General features: G+C 36.8%; 1 protein-coding gene and 1 long non-coding RNA gene across 2 annotated transcripts; one reads left to right on the plus strand and one right to left on the minus strand.

Moving 5' to 3' along the window:
* The first annotated feature begins 1,775 nt into the window (after positions 1 to 1,775).
* Positions 1,776 to 3,300, plus strand: LOC104597225 (LURP-one-like protein (DUF567)). The gene is made up of 3 exons (XM_010258668.3): positions 1,776 to 2,175; positions 2,275 to 2,496; positions 2,867 to 3,300. The coding sequence occupies exons 1-3, from the start codon at positions 1,918 to 1,920 to the stop codon at positions 2,996 to 2,998; spliced, it is 612 nt and encodes a 203-aa protein (XP_010256970.1). The 5' UTR covers positions 1,776 to 1,917; the 3' UTR covers positions 2,999 to 3,300.
* Positions 3,301 to 4,987: 1,687 nt separating this feature from the next.
* On the minus strand, positions 4,988 to 7,802 carry LOC148801928 (uncharacterized). Its single transcript, XR_016081841.1, has 3 exons — positions 7,609 to 7,802; positions 6,322 to 6,499; positions 4,988 to 5,641 (listed from the first exon to the last, which is right to left on the minus strand). It is a non-coding gene; the product is annotated as an uncharacterized LOC148801928 (long non-coding RNA).
* Positions 7,803 to 19,314: the final 11,512 nt, after the last annotated feature.

Genomic DNA, 19,314 nt, shown 5'->3' on the forward strand with positions numbered 1-19,314 from the left:
TACAGGAATAATGAAAGATGGGACAAGAGTGTGAGAGACCAGGTATGGGTTCTCGTAACATTACAGCATTATGGTCCAACAGGAGCGAGATCACACAGTGAGCATCTCCTTCTAGGCAGAAAGCAGAGAAAGATGAAAGATCCAATGCAGAAGCAAGCAACAGCCCCTAGCTTCAACAACCACCTCCGAGCTGTTCAGAAAAAAACGAAATTCCCCTTGGAGTGTCTAACCACGATACCCTCGCCTGAGTTAATAGGAGAAGAACCGCCATCTACGTTTATTTTAACTGCATCCTGAGGCGGGGGGTTCCGGCGACCCACCGGGCTAGTGGGACTGTGAAGTACCCAGAGAGAGAGAGAGGCGACCCAAACCGCACATTCAGCATCTCAGGGTAGTTGAAAAAACAGTGCTCTAAATCTATTCTTTGAGAGTAAAGCTAGCAGAGGGATAGCACTGGAGAGGCACTGCAAATGAAATAAAGAATATGCAGTGGCAACAGGCCTGATTTTCCAGAATAGCTTCCAGCTCACCCAAGAAAGGCTTCAACTGCATGAGAGCTACTTGTCCCATGATGAACTAGAGTTCTGTGTAGGCTGACGCACAAGAGAAAGTACCTGATCGTGTGGGGGGTGCAGACTAAGCGATCCCGGGCGCAAATAATCTGGGACTGATTATCTAGAGGCCACAGTGCGAGAATCAAAAAGGCGGGTTTTCCTTGTTGGATGCTACTGTGTAGTTAGATCCACTCCTTGCTGTAACTGGCCCTCAGGACAGGGTGAGGCAGCTGCCAATAAGGGTCATGAAGGATTCTGATCACCATTTGTAGCTTGGTTCTGGTTGCGCTCCCTCAATTGATCTGATTGTCGTTTCAGCATCGAACAGTTGAGACACTGGCATGCATGCACCTAAGTGCCATCACCCAAACTTGTTTATTTATCTACAGTACAGACTCTACAGAGTACGTACCTCAACCCTTTAGCTGAACAAATGTCAAATTTTCAGACCATTCTGTGTGGGTCAAACAATTCGTCTGGGTTACTGATGGCCAATAGAAATTCCAACTGCCTTTGAACGGAAGCATCTTGAACCAAGTTTAAAACGATGCATAAAGGGCTTCTGATTACCAGAGAGAGAGAGAGTCCGTGTCGGGTTGGATGCTTGTAAAACAAGAAAAAGTGAAGAAATTGTCAAAGTATGAAACCACATGAGATATGTTCTTAATTAGGGGTAATGAAAACATCAAAACATCGTTACATCTTTGGTTTTGATTATGCATGCGATTACTACTACTCATTCCACCAAGAGGCGTATTCTCGAGTATAACGCAATAATGGGTGCCATCAACGTAAATGCCTCTAAAGTCGCTCAAGTGAAAACATGATATATCATCCCACAAAGTCGCTCACTCTCCACCTTAGCAAATCAATCAATGGTATGATATTCCCGATTGGGTGTTCCTAAATATCCTTCTTTTGTGACGCTATCTGTTGTACTAGTCTACTAGATAACCGATCGGTTCGGTATTAATACACGCTTATGACTTAACTAACGATTTTATACATGAAAATCAGATTGTTTTCTCGCATTCTACCATCTTTTAAGTTTTAAGTAAGAGAGAATTAAATAATAAAAAAAAATAAAAAATAAAAGGAGAAGAATTGAAAGACTTTGTTACAGCGTATTGACTGACTATATTTTTATGTCAAAAAGCGTGGATTCAAAAGGCTCTCCTTCCACGAAATATATAGGATGATGAACAAAGAACAATGTCTGTCTTCACGAGAAATGGAAGCTATAAAATGGCTTTAAGTGGCTCAATCGTAAACAAGAACAATATTGGAAATTAGTAACTGTCTGTAAGTTAGAGATCGTCAGTTTCATTTCATATCTAGAGATCGACTTTTGTTACGTTGGTTGATGGCAACTCATCATCAGTGGGCATATGGGATTCCTGCTCCTCCTCCTCTTAGTGTAGTAGGGGAGGGATTCTGTGTTCCTTACCCCGTAGACTTGATAGTTAAGAAGAAGATCGTTGGATTGTCTGATGCCCGCTTCGAGGTGATGGATGCTAATGGAAACCTCCTTCTCCAAGTCGACGGTAGCCTTTGGAGCCTCCAGAAGAAAAGGGTCATGCGTGATTCTGCTGGTTTTCCTATCCTTACTATGCGTGAGAAGGTCTGTACGTAATTTAATTACTTATTATATCTTGCCTTGTGCATGTGATAAATTAACTTAATTATTGGGTCCTATTCGACGTCGTTACTCGATCGTTAGGTTCTTACTGCAAGGCACCGATGGACGGTTCATCGAGGGGATAGCTCCGATGGGAGCAATCTTCTCTTCAGTGTACAGAGATCTCATCCTCTCCAAATCAAGACCCAACTGGATGTATTCTTGGCAAATAATTTTCATGAAGATATTTGCAATTTCAATGTGACTGGGAGCTACTCCGACCAGTCCTGCAGAGTTTATAAAGGCGATACCTTGATTGCCGAGGTAAATAACACTTCTCTTCCTTTGATCCCTCTCCTTTTTTATTTTAATTTATTGCATGAATATTGAAAGATCCAAAGTTAATTAGATCGAATTGAAGAAAACTAAACCAAGCCCCCATAGATGGGTATGAGGGCCTAATTTGCCACCTGTCCCATGTATTGATTATTTGACTACGTACTATTGAATTAATTGGATCGATGATGAATCGGATGGATTCCGATCATGCTGATCTTTGTGCGGCCCTCTAGGACCTTATCATAGTTTAAGACATAAAGTGATTTGCAGAGAGACATTTGTCTGTTTTTTTTTTTTTTTTTTTGTTAAACAAAAGCTGACCTCTGAATCATAGCTTAAACATATGGTGATGCAGGCTAATCACAAATTCACATGGGGCAGATTTTGCAAAGGAAAGGACAATTTCACCGTGAAGGTTAACCCTGGTGTGGATTATGCTTTTATTGTGACACTGATTGTAATCCTTAATGAGAATGATATTGTATAAATATGACTAGCTTCCACAACCAGAAAATATATGTCATATCATGTTTGGTTCCTGTTTTTTTATTAATGTAATCATCATTATCATCATCATCATCTATCTTAGTGATGAGTGAATCGCCTTGTTTTCATTCTGCTACTCAATAGTTGATTTGAAATTAAGAAATAAAAAAATACAACTCCTTCCTAATTTAAAATTTCAAACATATACAATGTTGCTTCTTATACGCTACATATCTTTGACGTCGGAGAGACTCTAGATTATCATTCAGTCATATCATGACAAAGAGAGGAGAAAAAAATAAGAATGGTAAATTAAGGAAACGGGTCATTTATTAGCAGATTTCTTATAGTTTGATGGATTTACTAAAACCTACCCTATAGTTTGCATTTTAATAAAACACCCTTTATAGTTTACAAACTGATTTACTTAATTGACCTTCCATTAGGTTGAAGTGGAAAATGACAATTTTGACCTTAGAATCTGTTTGGACCTATATATTCTACAAAAAAACAAAAATGATAATGTCACTCTTGCCCCTAGTAAAACATGAGCAACAATTCTTTTCGGTCAATTTTATTCTCTATTTGAAGAAGGAAGACATGCTGTTGCAAATTAATTAATTAATAACCTGGTATGCAATGTTCTCCCTTCTTAATTTTATAGAAATCATTGCGTGGTAGATCCGAAAATCAAATAATAGTTTATTTTAAAAGCTCAATAAGATGTATTAGGAGTAATTTCGGAATAAAATAGCATAGGCCCATGCCCTTGAACGGTGACCACTTAGTATAGGTGATCAAGATATCATTTTCAGACAACAATATAAAAGATTCTTGATAGAAGGTGATTAAGTAAATTGGTTGCAAATTATAAAGAGAGTTTTAGTAAAACATGAACTAATAGTCATTTTGTGCAAGGGCTGGTACTATGGTGGAAAGCATATAGAGCATCAAATTGCATGTAATAATAATAATATAGACTATGTTTTGTTGCACTTGCACATGTAGTTAGTACTAATGCTGAGTTGATAAGTACTTGAGATCTAAACGGTTGAGAAAGGTATGAGGGTCGCAAGATATCAACCTTTCGACATAGAAATTAAAACTAGCCAATTTCATTTTCCTACAATGAGTATCCAGTTTTTTTTTTTTTTTTTTGAAAAAAAAAATGTTGATGTTGTGTAGGCATTCATTAAATCAATCCCATGTGTGGATACTTGTACTTGGTGCATGTGTGTATTACTATTTGATGCGTGTTTGATTGTTTTTATATTACTTTTGATTATTTTTTGGGCAATATTCAAGTAATAAAGAGCATAAGTTGGAGTGAAGGATTATATGCTCTGAATGGATCAATTAATGTTTTATTTTGATGATTGATGGAATGGTTAAAGGATTTTGGATGAATATGGATGTTAAGTCAATAGAAAAAAATGTTACAATAATGTTTGTGTGATAATGGGGCCCACATATATGTTTTCTTATTCGTGTATTGGTGGGACCTTCATGTCTATTTCCTGCAAGTTTGTGTATTTATAGCGTCCATGCATTCCATTCTCTAAAAAGAATAATTTTCTTCAACTTTGTGTATTTACCAGTTCATATCAGATTTGAATCAGGGTATATCGAAATTTGATTTAATACTATTAATTGTATATCTGATCTGATACAAAGATTTGATTGGATCTAATAAACATGGATTTGAATTTGAATCCGATGAGGCGATCAGATCTTCAGATCTGATTTGATTTTTTTAAATTAAATAAATTATTAAAAGAAAAATAAAATATAACAATTTAATTAAAAAATACAAGTACCTTTTCAACTATTTTGATTATATATATATATATATATGTGTGTGTGTGTGTGTATTTGTATATGTTATATTTATATAAATAAATAAATAACATATATATCGAATCAAATAGAAGATGATCAGAATTCAATCCAATTTTCGATTGAATCTTATTATCTGTTTTGATCCAATCCGAAAAAAGGCTATCCAAATCCGAAAATATAGGATCGAACTTTGTATCCGATCCATTTCACCCCTAAACTTACCATGCAAATGGTACCTTAAATACCACAATCCATTATCAATGTAGGGCCGTAGGGATGTGGACGTTTTGTGATGGCGAGGAAAGTCGGATTTAAATGTATGCAATTAAGGAACCCTTTTATCACCTATTTAGCTTAATGGGCACATTTTCATACATTAAAAGTCTCTCTATTTATAAAGAAACTTATTTATGGTTTAAATTGCTTTTTTTAGAAAGGAGCATCTATTAATTCAAAGGAGAATCCAATACAATAAGCTCATGAAGAAATGATGGTTCAGAAGACCATCTATAGACACTCGGAATGGAACAATCGACCTTCACAATTCGGTGAGCAACATTGTTAAATTGCATTTTGGTATGCGAGAAGTTATACACTGAAACGGAAGAGATTAAGGGATGTTTGGAACTGTGGCTGTTTTTCAAAAAAATGATGCCACATTAGATCGATATAGGCGTTTCAACAAACGCCCATGTATCTCATTGTTTGCTTCAGCCGATTATTAAAAAATCGGGACCCCACTTTCATGCATCGGTGAACCGTTTCTCTCAACAATTGATTGATGTGTATCCTATGTGGTGTTTACCTGTCAGCACATACATGAAAAACAGTGATGAAAATCACCTTATCAAACAGCATAGTGTTACTCACTATCTATTTGGCAGAAGTGTTTTTTTGTGAAAAATGGGTCCTGGAAGCATGGGTGTTTTTTCTTAAAAATCGGTCCCAAAAAACGCCCATTCTTCTAAACACCATGTAAGCTTCTTTAACCGCTAATAATTGTAACAACCCGCCAAAGTGGAGTTGAATTATCCACCAACATAAGCTTAATGAGACATAAACAATCATTCTCCACTGAAATTCTAGACAGTCCCAACTCTTTTGCAAATTGTAGTGCATAAAATAAGGCCATAGTTTCAGATTGTTCAGCAGAACACACTGGGAAGAAATTGCCTTTGAAATCTCTTATAATATAAGAGTTCAAATCAGCCCCCCACAACGTCTCACAGCACATCCCGCCATATATTGAACGCATCTCTTGATGATGACATCATTATTTATGTTATTATCATCGGGAGATTCTTTCAATACACGGCAGAGATGTGTTGTGGGGGACTAATTTGATCTTATAATATAATACTAACACCTGTAGTGTTAACCGCGTCATCAATGTTGATTTTAAGGGTAGGGGGAATCCGTAAATAAAACTGTTGCATGTCTCGCGACAACATTTGATCTTATAATATAATTCTAACACCTGTGAACCTTGTAAAGGATTAAGACTGTTGCATGTCTCCACGATGTGAGCAGTTGTAGATGAAATAACACCCCAAGGGCTGAAAGCATGACCTTCCATTACTTCCTTACAACGCCATTTCCAAGAATGCCACAAAACAATAGCACATAAGCATAACTTTCCACCAACTCGTCAGCCAATCCTTACCTGCCCCAAAATTTATAGTTGGTTGGGTTTAAAATTTATATTTAATTATCTATTATTTTTTATTATATATAAGTAATAAATAAATAAAGTAATACAAATAAATTGCAAAATTTTCAATTATTTGATTAAGAGATGTAAAAAATTATATACATCATCAATTATCCTTCACATAAAATTCAAATTTTATTGAATTCAACACTTAATATATAAAGTTTATATTCTTTTCTAAAAATATGTGGGTTGGATTTAGTCTAATACCGTACCCTATTTGTATTTGTACGAGTTGTAGAATCTCAAAACCCCTCCCTGCCCCAAAATCCATCCTTCAAGCAAAAAGAAAAAACAAACCACCCGGGTAGAAATTGCCATCCCTACTTGAATTCAACAATGTTATTATCCGGTGAAAAGTGGAAACTAAGGCTATATTTGGTTTGAAGGAAATGGTAGGGAAAGGAAGGGAAAGACAAGAAAACTTATATAAGGCTTTGTAAAGGTTTTCTTACCTTTCCCTTCCTTTTCCTTCAAACCAAACAGCCTAAAGATTTTAGAGGTAGGGATTAGGGATGTTCATTATACGGTGCACACAGTTAAACCAAACCAAATTAAATTGAATTTGGCAGTTTGGTTTGGTTTAACATAAAAGCGATTTGGTTTGGGATTTTTTTTTTTTAATTTATGAACGGTTTCAGTTCTGTTTCCTAAATTTTAGAAATCAAATCAAATTGTAAATTGAAAATATATATATATATATATATATATATATATAATATTATATATAATATTAATAGATAATAACATATAAAATAAGCTCTCCAAACTAAACTATATTTGATGATTAATGGAATATACCCCTCGGTCTTAAAAATATACTATTCTAATCAAATTTGGTGTTTTCCTAATATAACAATTACAATGACAATAATTTTATGGTGACTATTAACTAAAATACTACATTTGTTATTTACGAATACATATCTGCCATTTTAAGTTTTTAAGTGGATTAAGCCTAATAGAATAGACAAATCTCAAACCATATTAAAAATCTCATCAAATCATAAATAAAACAATTTAATTTAATTTTCACATTCAAACGTTCTGTTTCGTCTAACCTCAGTAGTGCTTGATCCAAGATCTTCAAATCGCACGAAAGAGGAACACTCTTGGAGGGCATTGAATATTTTTGTCATGCTAATGATGCATACTCGTAGAAAAGAAAACTCAATGACACCACACCAGCATGGTAAAGTGTGAGACCCAATTCATAGAATAGAGTGAGTGAGGACAGTGAGGCAGTGTTGCTCAGATCCAGAGGCATGCATGATTATTATTCATAAAATCAGGGCTCTTTGTACTAAGTTCTAACTACTGCCCTTACCAACGTAACATGTCGACATGTAAGAAGAAGACTCCATTTGCGCCGTAGATTGGGATTCGTACGGCTCCTTCGATATTCTTGCCACGTTTCCGCAATGAGACCATAATGTCTTCATTCATCCCGCAATGACGCAATGAGCCCATTCCATTCCATTACCCTCCCCCTTCGTGAGTCTCGTCTATTCTTTAATTACTATATATTCCCTACTTTTGCATAAAAACTGCGATTTCAACCTCCCCACCCACCATTAACCTCGAAGTGGGGTCCGGATATCTTACACAGTGTTAACCTAGCCATCCAATGATCCATCCCCAAATCATGGCCGTTGAAAAAGGTGCTTTAATTACCGTCTTGTGCAGATTAGAAACAATGTAAGGTGATTGGATACTGATTTTGTGAGGTGTGATTGTATGAAGACTATGCCACCCATCTTCAGCTAAACACTATCTCTTTCTCTTTGGGTGTATAAGTCTTTGTAAACAACCAGATCTAGGGATTAGGGATTCCAATCCTACAGTAGAATTCGTTATGCTATGAAAATCAGACGACTGATCCTTGTTATTGAATGTGGGCCACCTTTTCTCCCCTTCCAAATGTATCTTATCGATGATGCAACACCACTGTCCCTTCATTCAAGCAATGATAATGATTCATTCCTTGTCGTCGTTGAGAAGCAAGGCAAAGGTTATTTTAGTAATCTTAATGACCTATTTCTATTCGTTGCCCTGATCAGTCTCTCGATCTCTTCGCCTTCCAAGAGTAGGAACAGGCGAGAGGCGAAGCAGCATAAACGGAGAAACGGAGAAGGAAGAGGAGACTGGGAAGCTAAAAACAGAGAATGGGTAGATTTGAGGATGGAATTTCGATATTGTTGGGGGTAATCTTGAGAAAGAGTATATGCAGATTACAAGATCTGGGCTACTTGGTGATGGACTTAATATCGGTTATCGTTTCGACGATCCGGTTTTCGGAGTTGGTTTTCCGGCGATCTACGGCAACTTCCGGCAGGTACTCTCCCATGTCGTCGATGATCGCAAGGCACGACAGGTAGGTTTCTGTTATCTAAATTTTGTTTGGAGTTGTTTCCTCATAATAAAAGAAAAAAGTGATAACTTATGGACGTGTTGCTGTACAAGTAATTCTTCCAGTATTACTCGTTTGGTTTCTAATTCAGGATTGCTGCTGTTGTAAGTTCCAAATGGCTTTTCTATATAAAGTAAGGAATAATTAAACAGATTTGTTTCTTTTTCGATCCTTTTCTTCCTTCTGTTTATGGTGAACGATGGGTTGAGCTTCGAATGTATCTGCATGCGTGCGCTTCGCGGTCCATGAGAAATATTTTTGTGTAGATTTGGTGATGCTCTTATTTTCCCTTTATCTAACATCGCGATCCCTGCGCTCTCTTGCAAAATGCACTCTTACTGATCAGAGGTTTGTCTGAACTGCCTCTCTTTTACTCTTCTTTTCTATTTTTGGCCAAGTTACTTTCGTGATTTTATGCCCTTATGAATTGATTTTCATCTAAATCTAATATCAATGACTAAAGTAGTAATTGGCAATTTGAAAATTTTCTGTGACACACCAATCTTCTCTTCAATATGAGATCGATCCTTAAACTTGGTCAATCACTTTTTGATCAAATCATGAAACTAACGACCTTTCAATGTCAATTGCTTATTTTGTTTAGAGAAAGACTAGTGGAATTATGGAGTTCTAGTATGGACTATAATCGGCCAATATAGAATTGACAAAACCTATGTTTAGGAGCCCTTCTTGGTGCGTTGGCATTATTTTGATTGATGAAACTAACGAAAGATTAAATATAAAATTGACAAAATTTACCGCTTACAGTAGATTTTATTTTATTTTATTTTTTATCGCGGGTGACTTTACTATCTTTCAATTAACTAAACCTATATTCAGGAGCCCTTGGTGCATTTTGTTTGCTGCTGCTATTATTTTCATTGATGAAGCTAACTTAAGATTAAATGTAAAATTAAGTTTATGTATAAATATCTTAAAATAGTTAGTTTGAAAATAAGTGGGGTTAAAACAGAATATATGATATGTAAATTAGGGTTTTTTAGAATTCAAGACGAAGAGATAACATGGCTTTTTTCATTATTTTGGTTTAATAATTCATTACAAGGAAGAGAGATTAAGTATATGTTTCTTCCGTTTAAGTTTATTGAATAAACGTTAATTGACAGTGCAACATAGGCATCCCATCAGTAAATTCCTCATTAAATGCATTTTTTTTTGTGTTGAAGTTTGTAAAAGCAAATTCTGGTTTTTAGCACCTTTCCCATTTTAAAGCTTCCTGACGGGGGTAAGTGTTTATTGGCATTTTGGTGATATAGTGCCTAATGGCGCCTATGTGTCATAAACACCCTCATTAAACGTGTTTCTTGGTTTTACAGTCACACAGGTACAAAACTTTTATTGAAACACCCGTAAAAAAAATGATGTTGCCTAATGAGATTAGAGTAGGATGGGAAAAATGGAAGGGTGTAGAGTTGCATGTGGCATGTGAATATCACTAATTAAAAGGAAAATTCTATAAAATGGTTGTAAGATCAAATATATCATATGGAGCAAAGTGCCACACATGCAAAAAACATGTCCATAACTTAGCAGTGGCTCAATTGGTGCGTTAGTTGGTTTGTTCTAGCAGAGATGTGGATTTGGGTCCCGTTACCATCGACTTTGAAGGAGAGTTATTAGTGTGGTGATATGCTATTTCCCATAAGAGAATAAAAAACAATTACAGCCCCAAGGGATCCATGCATACAATTAAATACCAATAAAAAATAGATGAATGAGTGAAAAACTAGAAAGAGTATGATTAGATATGAAGTTATTCAAAGGAGCTTAGGAATAGCTCTCATAGATGGTAAAATGAGAGAAAATAGACTAAGAGGCCATTTGGCAAGTCTTTTTAAGAAGATCTTTTTGTAGCTCTAAGAGTCAAAAGACACATTGAGCTTTTGAATGAAGATCTGAGCAGTCCAAAGCTACTTTGTCTACCACACGTCTTTCCATGCAAGAATAAAATGAGAGACACGAAAAGCTCCATTTGGAGCTTCTCGAAATCAGCCTAAAATGGGCATTTCACATCTTTTCGATGCATTGCAGCGGTTTGCCTTGTAAAAATCACAACGGCTAGATCTATTATGAACCAAACGGAAAAAAAACCACAACGGTCTGCTTTCTTTGTAAATAGCTGAAAGACCGTGTGAAAAAACATGCCAAATGGGGCCTTAGATTCTATGATCTAATAAGATGAGAGGAGATTGATAATTTAAGAATTTTAAATTATCTTCATTATCTTGCTATTAAGAATCTTGCCCCTAGAGCATCAGTATTCTATCAATTTGAAATTTATATTATCTTCAAAAATCATGTTGCAATTTTGGATATTTGGTTAAACCATGATCAAGATGCATTTGTTGTGGTTATGATAAGCCTAACTGATGCTGCTTAATCCGAGGTGGTGCACGAATTGAGGAGAGCAACCAGATAGTCCTTGCTGACAGGGCGAGGCCGAGTTATAAGGACGAGGCTGTGCTTCAAGACCTATGATCACGAAAGAAGTTAGAGGCCCGAGGAGTTATCCCCGGGTAAGTACTCTGACGCTCAAGTTAGTAAGAGGTGGTGGGTGGTCGGGCCGAGCTATGAGGATGCCAGTCCGAGCTAAGTAGTAGTATTGGTCTCAAAAGTGGGATCCCTTACCTCGAGCATGGAGTGCCTTTTTATAGCCGAAGATCCGTGTCCTGGTCGGATTGGGCTTCCGGGGTTGTCGGGGTGAGGTTAGCCACTGAGGTACTCGGGATAGAGTCTCATTCCCTAGCGGAGTCGTATTTCCTTACTCCTTATTTGTAGTTGTGCTCATCCGCATGACGTGTAGTTGACTTGGCTGGAAGGATAAGACGGGGGGCCACAGTAATAGTATAGCTCGGCCGAGCTAGGCCGATGTGGCTAAGCTAGGGTGATGTGGCAGGGCGATAGCTGGGTGATACTAGCTCGGCTAGCTATTGCCCAACAATTTGTAGTTGTGCTCATCCGCCCAACTATCGCCCTGCCACGTCACCCTAGCTCGGCCATGTTGGCCTAGCTCAGCCGAGCTATACTATTACTGTGGCCCCCCGTCTTATCCTTCCAGCCACATCAACTACACGTCATGCGGATGAGCATAACTACAGATAAGGAGTAAGGAAAGACGACTCCGTTAGGGAATGGGACTCTATCCCGAGTACCCCGGCAGCTAACCTGACCCCGACAACCCCGGAAGCCCAATCCGACCAGGACACGGATCTTCGGCTATAAAAAGGCACTCCATGCTCGAAGTAAGGGATCCAACTTCTGAGACCAGTACTGCTACTTAGCTCAGACCGGCATCCTCATAACTCGGCCCAACCACCCACCACCTCTTATTGACTTGAGCGTCGGAGTACTTACCCGGGGATAACTCCTCGGGCCTCTGACTTCTTTCTTAATCACAGGTCTTGAAGCATAGCCTCGTCCTTGTAGCTTGGCCTCACCCTGTTAGCAAGGACTATCTGATTGCTCTCCCCAATTCGTGCACCACCTCGGATTGAGCAGCATTACTAACCAATTTGGATGGCATTTAGACAAAATCAGGAATCACATCCTAATGGTGTTCAAAGGCAAAACCAATGAGCGCGTGGTGCTAACTAAATGTCCTACCTCTATAATTGAGAATGCTATTAGGTAGTAGGTACCACCAACATTTTCAACCCACCCTTTTTTCAAATGGTTGAATCGTTTGAATCACCATTCAGCCCCATTTTCAGGTCTTATTTTTCTAAAACATTAAAAACCATTTGGTTTGGTCAGAGACTCGTTGGTCTGGGCAGTTAAATCATTGATTCGTTCAACTCAACCACCAGCTCACAGGTTACACCAAAATGTAATGAAACTTTTGGAGGTCATAACTTTTTGCTCGATTATTAGATAGTAGTCATCTTTTTTTTTATTATTTTTTTAATTTGGATAATTTTTTGAGATCTATCTGTTCGAAGGTTAATCCTGCTTTTTTTTTTGCCAAAAGGCCTCTTTTTTTGCTATAAATTTATTATTTTTTTTATTTATAAAAATTTAAAAAACTGAAATAAGAATATAAATTAAACCTAGCTAACATAAACCGTATATATAGATATATTACATGTAGAAAATACAATTATACATTATTTAATTTATATAATACCACCTAACTTGTAATCCGAAGGCAAAAACGGTTGAGCCTCCGTTAACTATTTAATAAAAAGGTTATTTTACCCTCAACTCTTCTTTAAATTTTCAAAAGAATGTGCATCTTCGTCTCCTCCTCTACTCTGCCTCCTCTTTCTCCAAAAAAAATACATCGGCTCACCCAAATCCGACAACATCGTTGAACTCCCCCTCTTCCCTCTCCCTTTCGTTCTCTTCCATGGTGGGTCAGTCTTTTTGGGGAAAAATAAGCTTGGATCCATAATAAGGTAGAAATCAATTTCGTTGGCAATTGCAACAATGAATTTGGAGAACAAAAATCTATAAAAGTTTTGCAACAATGAATTTGCAAAAGAAACTACAAGATGAAGAAAGATGGCACAAAGACATGCCTTAATCTCGGCATAAACGATGGTGCCAGTGCCATTGCCGCATGGGTGACCAGCAAGCCAGATCTGTAGTTTCTTTTGCAATAACGATAACATAAATTTCATATTTCCCACCATTTTCCATGGATTTTCAATTGCATCTCTATTTTAGGACTTACCCATGATAATTTGTTTTCAATCAACATCTCTGTTTTTCTTCGATAAGAACGTTGTGCTCGCCAGACTTCGACGATTTTTTGTCCAACCCATAAGCAATCGCAACTGTAGTGGGTTCGTTAATAATCCTCATCACATTAATCCCAGTAATCACACCAGCATTCTTCGTGGCATGCCTCTACGATCGTTGAAGTAGGTTGGCACAATGATCAGTGTTATGAGAAATTGGGATAAAAAAAATGCTCTTTTGAGAAGATGATGAGGAAAGATGTTTTAAGAATTTAAAATATATATATCAGTCATGTGATGTTATATGTGAATGGAGTGTAACGAAAAGTTAACAGAAATGTTAGATAATTATCAAAAAATTTAAAAGTACTTTAAGACGATATGTAAATAGTAAGAATAGAGCTAATTAATTAGCTAAACCATAAGAATAGTTTAAGAAATTTGTCCTTTTATTATTGCAACAGCGATTTCTTTATTTTATAAAAAATGGAATCTACTCAAAAAGGGCATGGCAATAGAGGAGGTGATCATGGGCTGGGCTGGGTTCAGGTCAATGACTTTAAATATGAAATATAATATTTAATATAAAACCCATGTAATTTGACCTCCTCTAATACCTCCATATAAATATGCAAACATGCCCCTTCTGTTGTCTTGATATAAAATGCTGATGTAATGCCTAAAGTATTTAGGGTTAGTTTGGTTCACAATCAGAAACAGAATCGGAATCCTTGAAGTCGGAATCGAAATGGTCTACTCTCATAGTCTGTTTGGTTCAGACAGGAATGAGAGGAATTGGAATAAGCAAGAATGGGATTTCATTCCTAAGGTGGAATTGGAATAGTTCATTCCGATTTTGATTCCAAACCCCTATTCTCATGAACTAAATGAGGCTTTAAAATTTGTTTTTATCCATGAAAAACTTCATTAGGATGAAGCTTATGGAATTACCCCAAAAAGTTGATTCACTTTATTTGATCATTGTTCAGTTCATTTAGGCTATGTTTGCTTTGAAGGAAAAAGTAGGGAAAGGAAGGGAAACCTTTACAAATCGTGCATGGGTTTCTCTACATTTCCCTTCCTTTCCCTACTCTTTCCTTCAAACCAAACATAGCACTAGTGAATAAACAAAAGCTTGCTGTTAAGGGTGTAAACGGATCGAATTCAAATCGGATTAGGCAATATCCGAATTCAAATCCAATTAAAAAATTCGATATTCGATGGATATTGAAAATTAATATTTGAATTTGAATTCAATTAAATATTCGAACATTCAATTCAATTCGAATTCGACTAATTAATTATTTTAGGTAATTAATAAATACATAAAATAAATATTTTATTTATATATAATATATAAATTATTTATATAATTTAATTATTATATATAAAAATTATATAAATTATTTATAAATTATATATTATATATAAGAATTAAATAATCGGTCGAATTCAGATATTTATTGAATCGAATAAGGTCATATCCAAATTCAAATCCGATTAGCTATTCAATATAAATAGGATATCCGAATTCGACCAATTAGATATTCAAATTATCCAAATTCGATTCGATTATATCGAATTTCGAATTCGAAATCAAATTTTCGAATACGATTGACACCCCCTACTTGCTGTTAAACTTAAACATCACCTATTATCATAAATTCCATACATGAATTATCTCCATTGCGAGAGAATTTGACTCCTATTAAATTGTGGGTACAATAATTTTCTTCATGGTGGATGTTAAACTCACCTCATTGTGCATTCAAAATTTTTGACAAAAACAAAGAATCGTGGATTGATCATCCGCTGTTGAAAGCGATTGTGAAAGAGTGGAAGTTTTTTCTCCATTGCGGGATATATGTCATATTATTGTATACAGAATTTTGTATTATATGTGTCATATTATTGTGTTACATATAACTCCCAGGCCGTGTGTCTTATTTTATACAGACTTTTCTTTTGGTAACAAGAAATTACATTTCATTAATTAAAGAATCAGTAGGATTATAATCCATTTGGAGATTGTCAATCCACGGAGCCAGCCAAATAGGCATAGCCTTTGTGAAAACTCCAGAATCTTTGAGGCCCTTGCGGGCTAGATTATGCGCTAACTCATTACATTCTCTCTTAACAAAATCAAATTTGAACACAGATTCTTTACGGAAACTAAGCAGATCTTTACATAGAAAAAAAAAAAGCTTCCCTAACTCAAATTTCCAAAGCTTAGAGCTTGATATAAAGTCCTGTTGTCAGTTTCAAGGATAAAAGGTCCAGCAAAAAAAACCGTTTTGCCAGGAGCACTCCTCTAATGCATGCCATTACTTCAGATTGCAAGGGAGACCAACAAGCACTTGGACCAAAAGAGATACCAAGAACTTAAGTGATTTCTGACAATTCCAAAAGCTGTCATACCCGAGTTAATCTTTCTCAAATAATCATTCAATTTAAAAGTTTAAGCTGTTAAGTGAGGTCATTGAATATGTTGATATTCTCTAATATACGAAAGTTCATTGGGCTTAAAGTGTGAACAAGTACAGGCCCATCCACTAGATTACTTGGTCAAAGTGGCTCTGATACCATTTAAAAAACCATTCAACCTAAAAGCTTAAACTGTTAGGTGAGGTCCTTGAATAAGTTGATATTCCCTAACAATTTTCAAGACATTTTCTTGGGGATCCTTCCAAAAAAACCTTTGACTAGGGTAGCACAGGATGAGTCGTAGTTAAACACATATCCGAACCAAGATAGCCTAGCATGATCACATTTAAAAAGAACATGACAGTTTCTGGCTCCTTACCACAGACTTTACAAATTGAAGACTCTGAGAGACTTTTTTTTCTCTAGATTCTCACCGACAACTAAGCCATTCCAACAGCATTTCCAGATGAAATGTTTGATTTTTGGGTCAGTTTTAATATTCCAAAATTTTCTCTTAGGAGAAGTTTGCCAATCCGAATTTAACAGGATTGGTTCCTGATTAAGTTGATTTGTAGTATAATAGACTGACTTCACTGTAAATTTTCCTGAGGAGTTTCCTTTCTAGACTAACCTATCCTCCCAAATCTCCTTGAGTCAAGGTAATCCTTGTAATTTTACATCCTATTTTCTTAGTGAATAAATCATTAACCGCATTTAGGTCCCAACATCTTCTATCTCTGTCTATTAAATCACAAACCCACAATGGGCCATTATTTCTTGGTTCAAGGCCCATAGTTTTGAAAGAAGGCAGATCATCAATCCAAGGATCCTTCCAAATTTTAACCTTAGTTCCTGAGTTAACCTCCCAGCAAGCTTCTAGTTTGATTACTTCCCTTCCTGCTAGCAGACTCTACCAGCCCCAAGACCCCTTCTTTTGAAGTCTGTCATTCAGAGTCTTTCCCTTTCAAATATGTAGCTCTGATAACCCTAACCCAAAGATTATTTATTTATTTATTTATTTTTTGATCAATAATATTTTCATTAATCATCAGTAGAAAATTTACAGGAGGAAGATAAACACACTTATCTTCCAAGAGTCACTAAGAGACTCATAAAAGAAAGAAAAAATAAGAAAAAGAGAAAAGAATACACTAAAGTTACATCTTGGCCCAAAACAATGAATTCCTTTTTGCCCCTTGTTTAGCTAAACCGTCAGCTAGGGAATTAGCCGATCTTTTAACCCAACATGTCTTAACTTCCATCTCCCGCACCAGCCACATGAATTTCCTCCTCTCATTGTTATACTTCCATAACCCATTTTGATCTTTAGACAGCCATCCTATCACCACCTCTGAATCCCCTTCAATTATGAGTTTCTTGATGTTCAATCCCCGATTGCCCCAGATTGCCCCGATTGCCCCAGATTTCCCCTACTGCATCCATCAATGTTTAATTTCAAGAATCATCTAGGTGGGGGAGTCCAAACCACTTTCATTACTGACTTGGTCTGTGTGCAATTTGCAATTTCACCCCACTTCCTCAACATGTCATTCACAATGTAATCTGTGAATAGTTTCAAATATTTCAGCCACTGTACCACCCTAATATGTATGATAGCCTTCAAATCTGCTGCTCCTCTTTGGATTTCTGAGAATATCCTAGAGCTTCTTTCCTCGTACAAAGTCCAACATACTGTAGCCCTTAGTCATCTCCACATTATCCTTCCCCTTTTTATCCGCCACCTGAAAAAGGTGGGGGAGAAAGGGCCCTGCAAGTCTGATGGGGGATTCCAACTGCGTCCAAATAAGGAGGAAGCCTAGTCCCAAATTGACCTCGCAAAGTGGCAAGACACCAGTAAGTGAAAACCAGTCTCCCCATCCGCTTTACATAGAACACACCACTGAGGGTAAAAATTGACCTCGCAAAGCCTCCAAATGGCAAGACCCCAGTAAGTGAAAACCAGTCTCCCTAACCCAAAGATTATTCTCTTCCACACAAAGTCTCCATGCCTATTTAGCAAGGAGAGCTAGGTAAAAATTGTACGGGTCTCTAAATTCTAGACCTTCAGCATGCTTGTTCTTGCTGATAGTTTTCCAATTGACCCAATGAATTTTCCTTGTATTCTTCGAGGCACCCCACCAGAACTTCCTTTGGACTCTAGCCATTTCATCACAGATTGAATTTGGGAGATGAAAACAAGATATGGTATAATAAGGGATGACAGATACAACTGATTTTAGGAATTAGGACTTCTTTTCCCCTACTAGATAGTAACAGATTATGTCATTTGGAGGTTTTGGAATTTACTCTTTCAATTAAGTGATAAAAAAGATCTTTTTCGCTTCTGCCAATGGCTGTAGGGAGCCCTAGATATATGGTTGGGTGATCCACTTTTTTAATGCATAAACATCTAGCTATCAATTTCTGAAGTCTTGAATGAAGATTATGACTGAAGAAGAGCTCATATTTCAAGAGATTTATAAAGGATCTCCTTGCCGGATGCCTCTTTCAGGTCTTAGGGCCTTTCCTAGGGCACCATTTATGAGGACCTAGTAAGTGACTGTTGTAACACATGTCATGATCCAACCTATCCATCAACTTCCAAACCCCATCTTAGTCAAAACCTTCTCTAGGGAATTCCACTCCACTCTATCATAAACCTTATTCATGTCAAGTTTCAGAGCCATCCAGGTCTTTTTACCCTTGGTTTTCCTCATGAAGGTAATGACTTCATGGGCTACTAGAATGTTATGTTCGACTAATCTACGAGGAGTGAAGGCACTCTAGAAATAATAGATTTAACTTTTTATGGCCTGGACGTGAAGCAAAGACGCACATATTTTTACAGTATTTATATGTGTAAACATGAAGACTGCTAGGTTCAGATTAGGTCAGGTGCACAAAGTTTCAACACTTGCCCAGCCCCCTTCTTTTTTAGGCCTGTTAGCCCAATCTAGAGATGGCAATGGGTTGGGTTTGATATAGGTGTGCCTCAACATGAACCCACGAATCCAAGCTGAAGTAGTTCTGACCCAAACTCAACCCAACCCGTCCACATAAAAATTCTGCCCATCCCACAACACATTTATACTCAATCAAACCTATATATACCCAAACCAGGTTCATGTTTTTCAACCCTAATCATAGCTGAAAATTCAACCAGCCAAACTTTTTTGGGTTGGGTTGAGGCTAACCTAGTACGTGTTACTGTTGTAAAAACTAATACAACTCAT

This window comes from Nelumbo nucifera, chromosome 2, assembly GCF_055504915.1.
Source record: "Nelumbo nucifera cultivar China Antique chromosome 2, China Antique-T2T, whole genome shotgun sequence".
NCBI classification, from domain to species: domain Eukaryota; kingdom Viridiplantae; phylum Streptophyta; class Magnoliopsida; order Proteales; family Nelumbonaceae; genus Nelumbo; species Nelumbo nucifera.

What these genes read in the sequence shown, in the direction of transcription:
- LOC104597225 (XM_010258668.3), top strand. Translation starts at nt 1,918, where the DNA reads ATGGCAACTCATCATCAGTGGGCATATGGGATTCCTGCTCCTCCTCCT. An exon ending in TCCTTACTATGCGTGAGAAG is followed by an intron (nt 2,176 to 2,274) that starts GTCTGTACGTAA and finishes CTCGATCGTTAG; the next exon opens with GTTCTTACTGCAAGGCACCG. An exon ending in GCGATACCTTGATTGCCGAG is followed by an intron (nt 2,497 to 2,866) that starts GTAAATAACACT and finishes ATGGTGATGCAG; the next exon opens with GCTAATCACAAATTCACATG.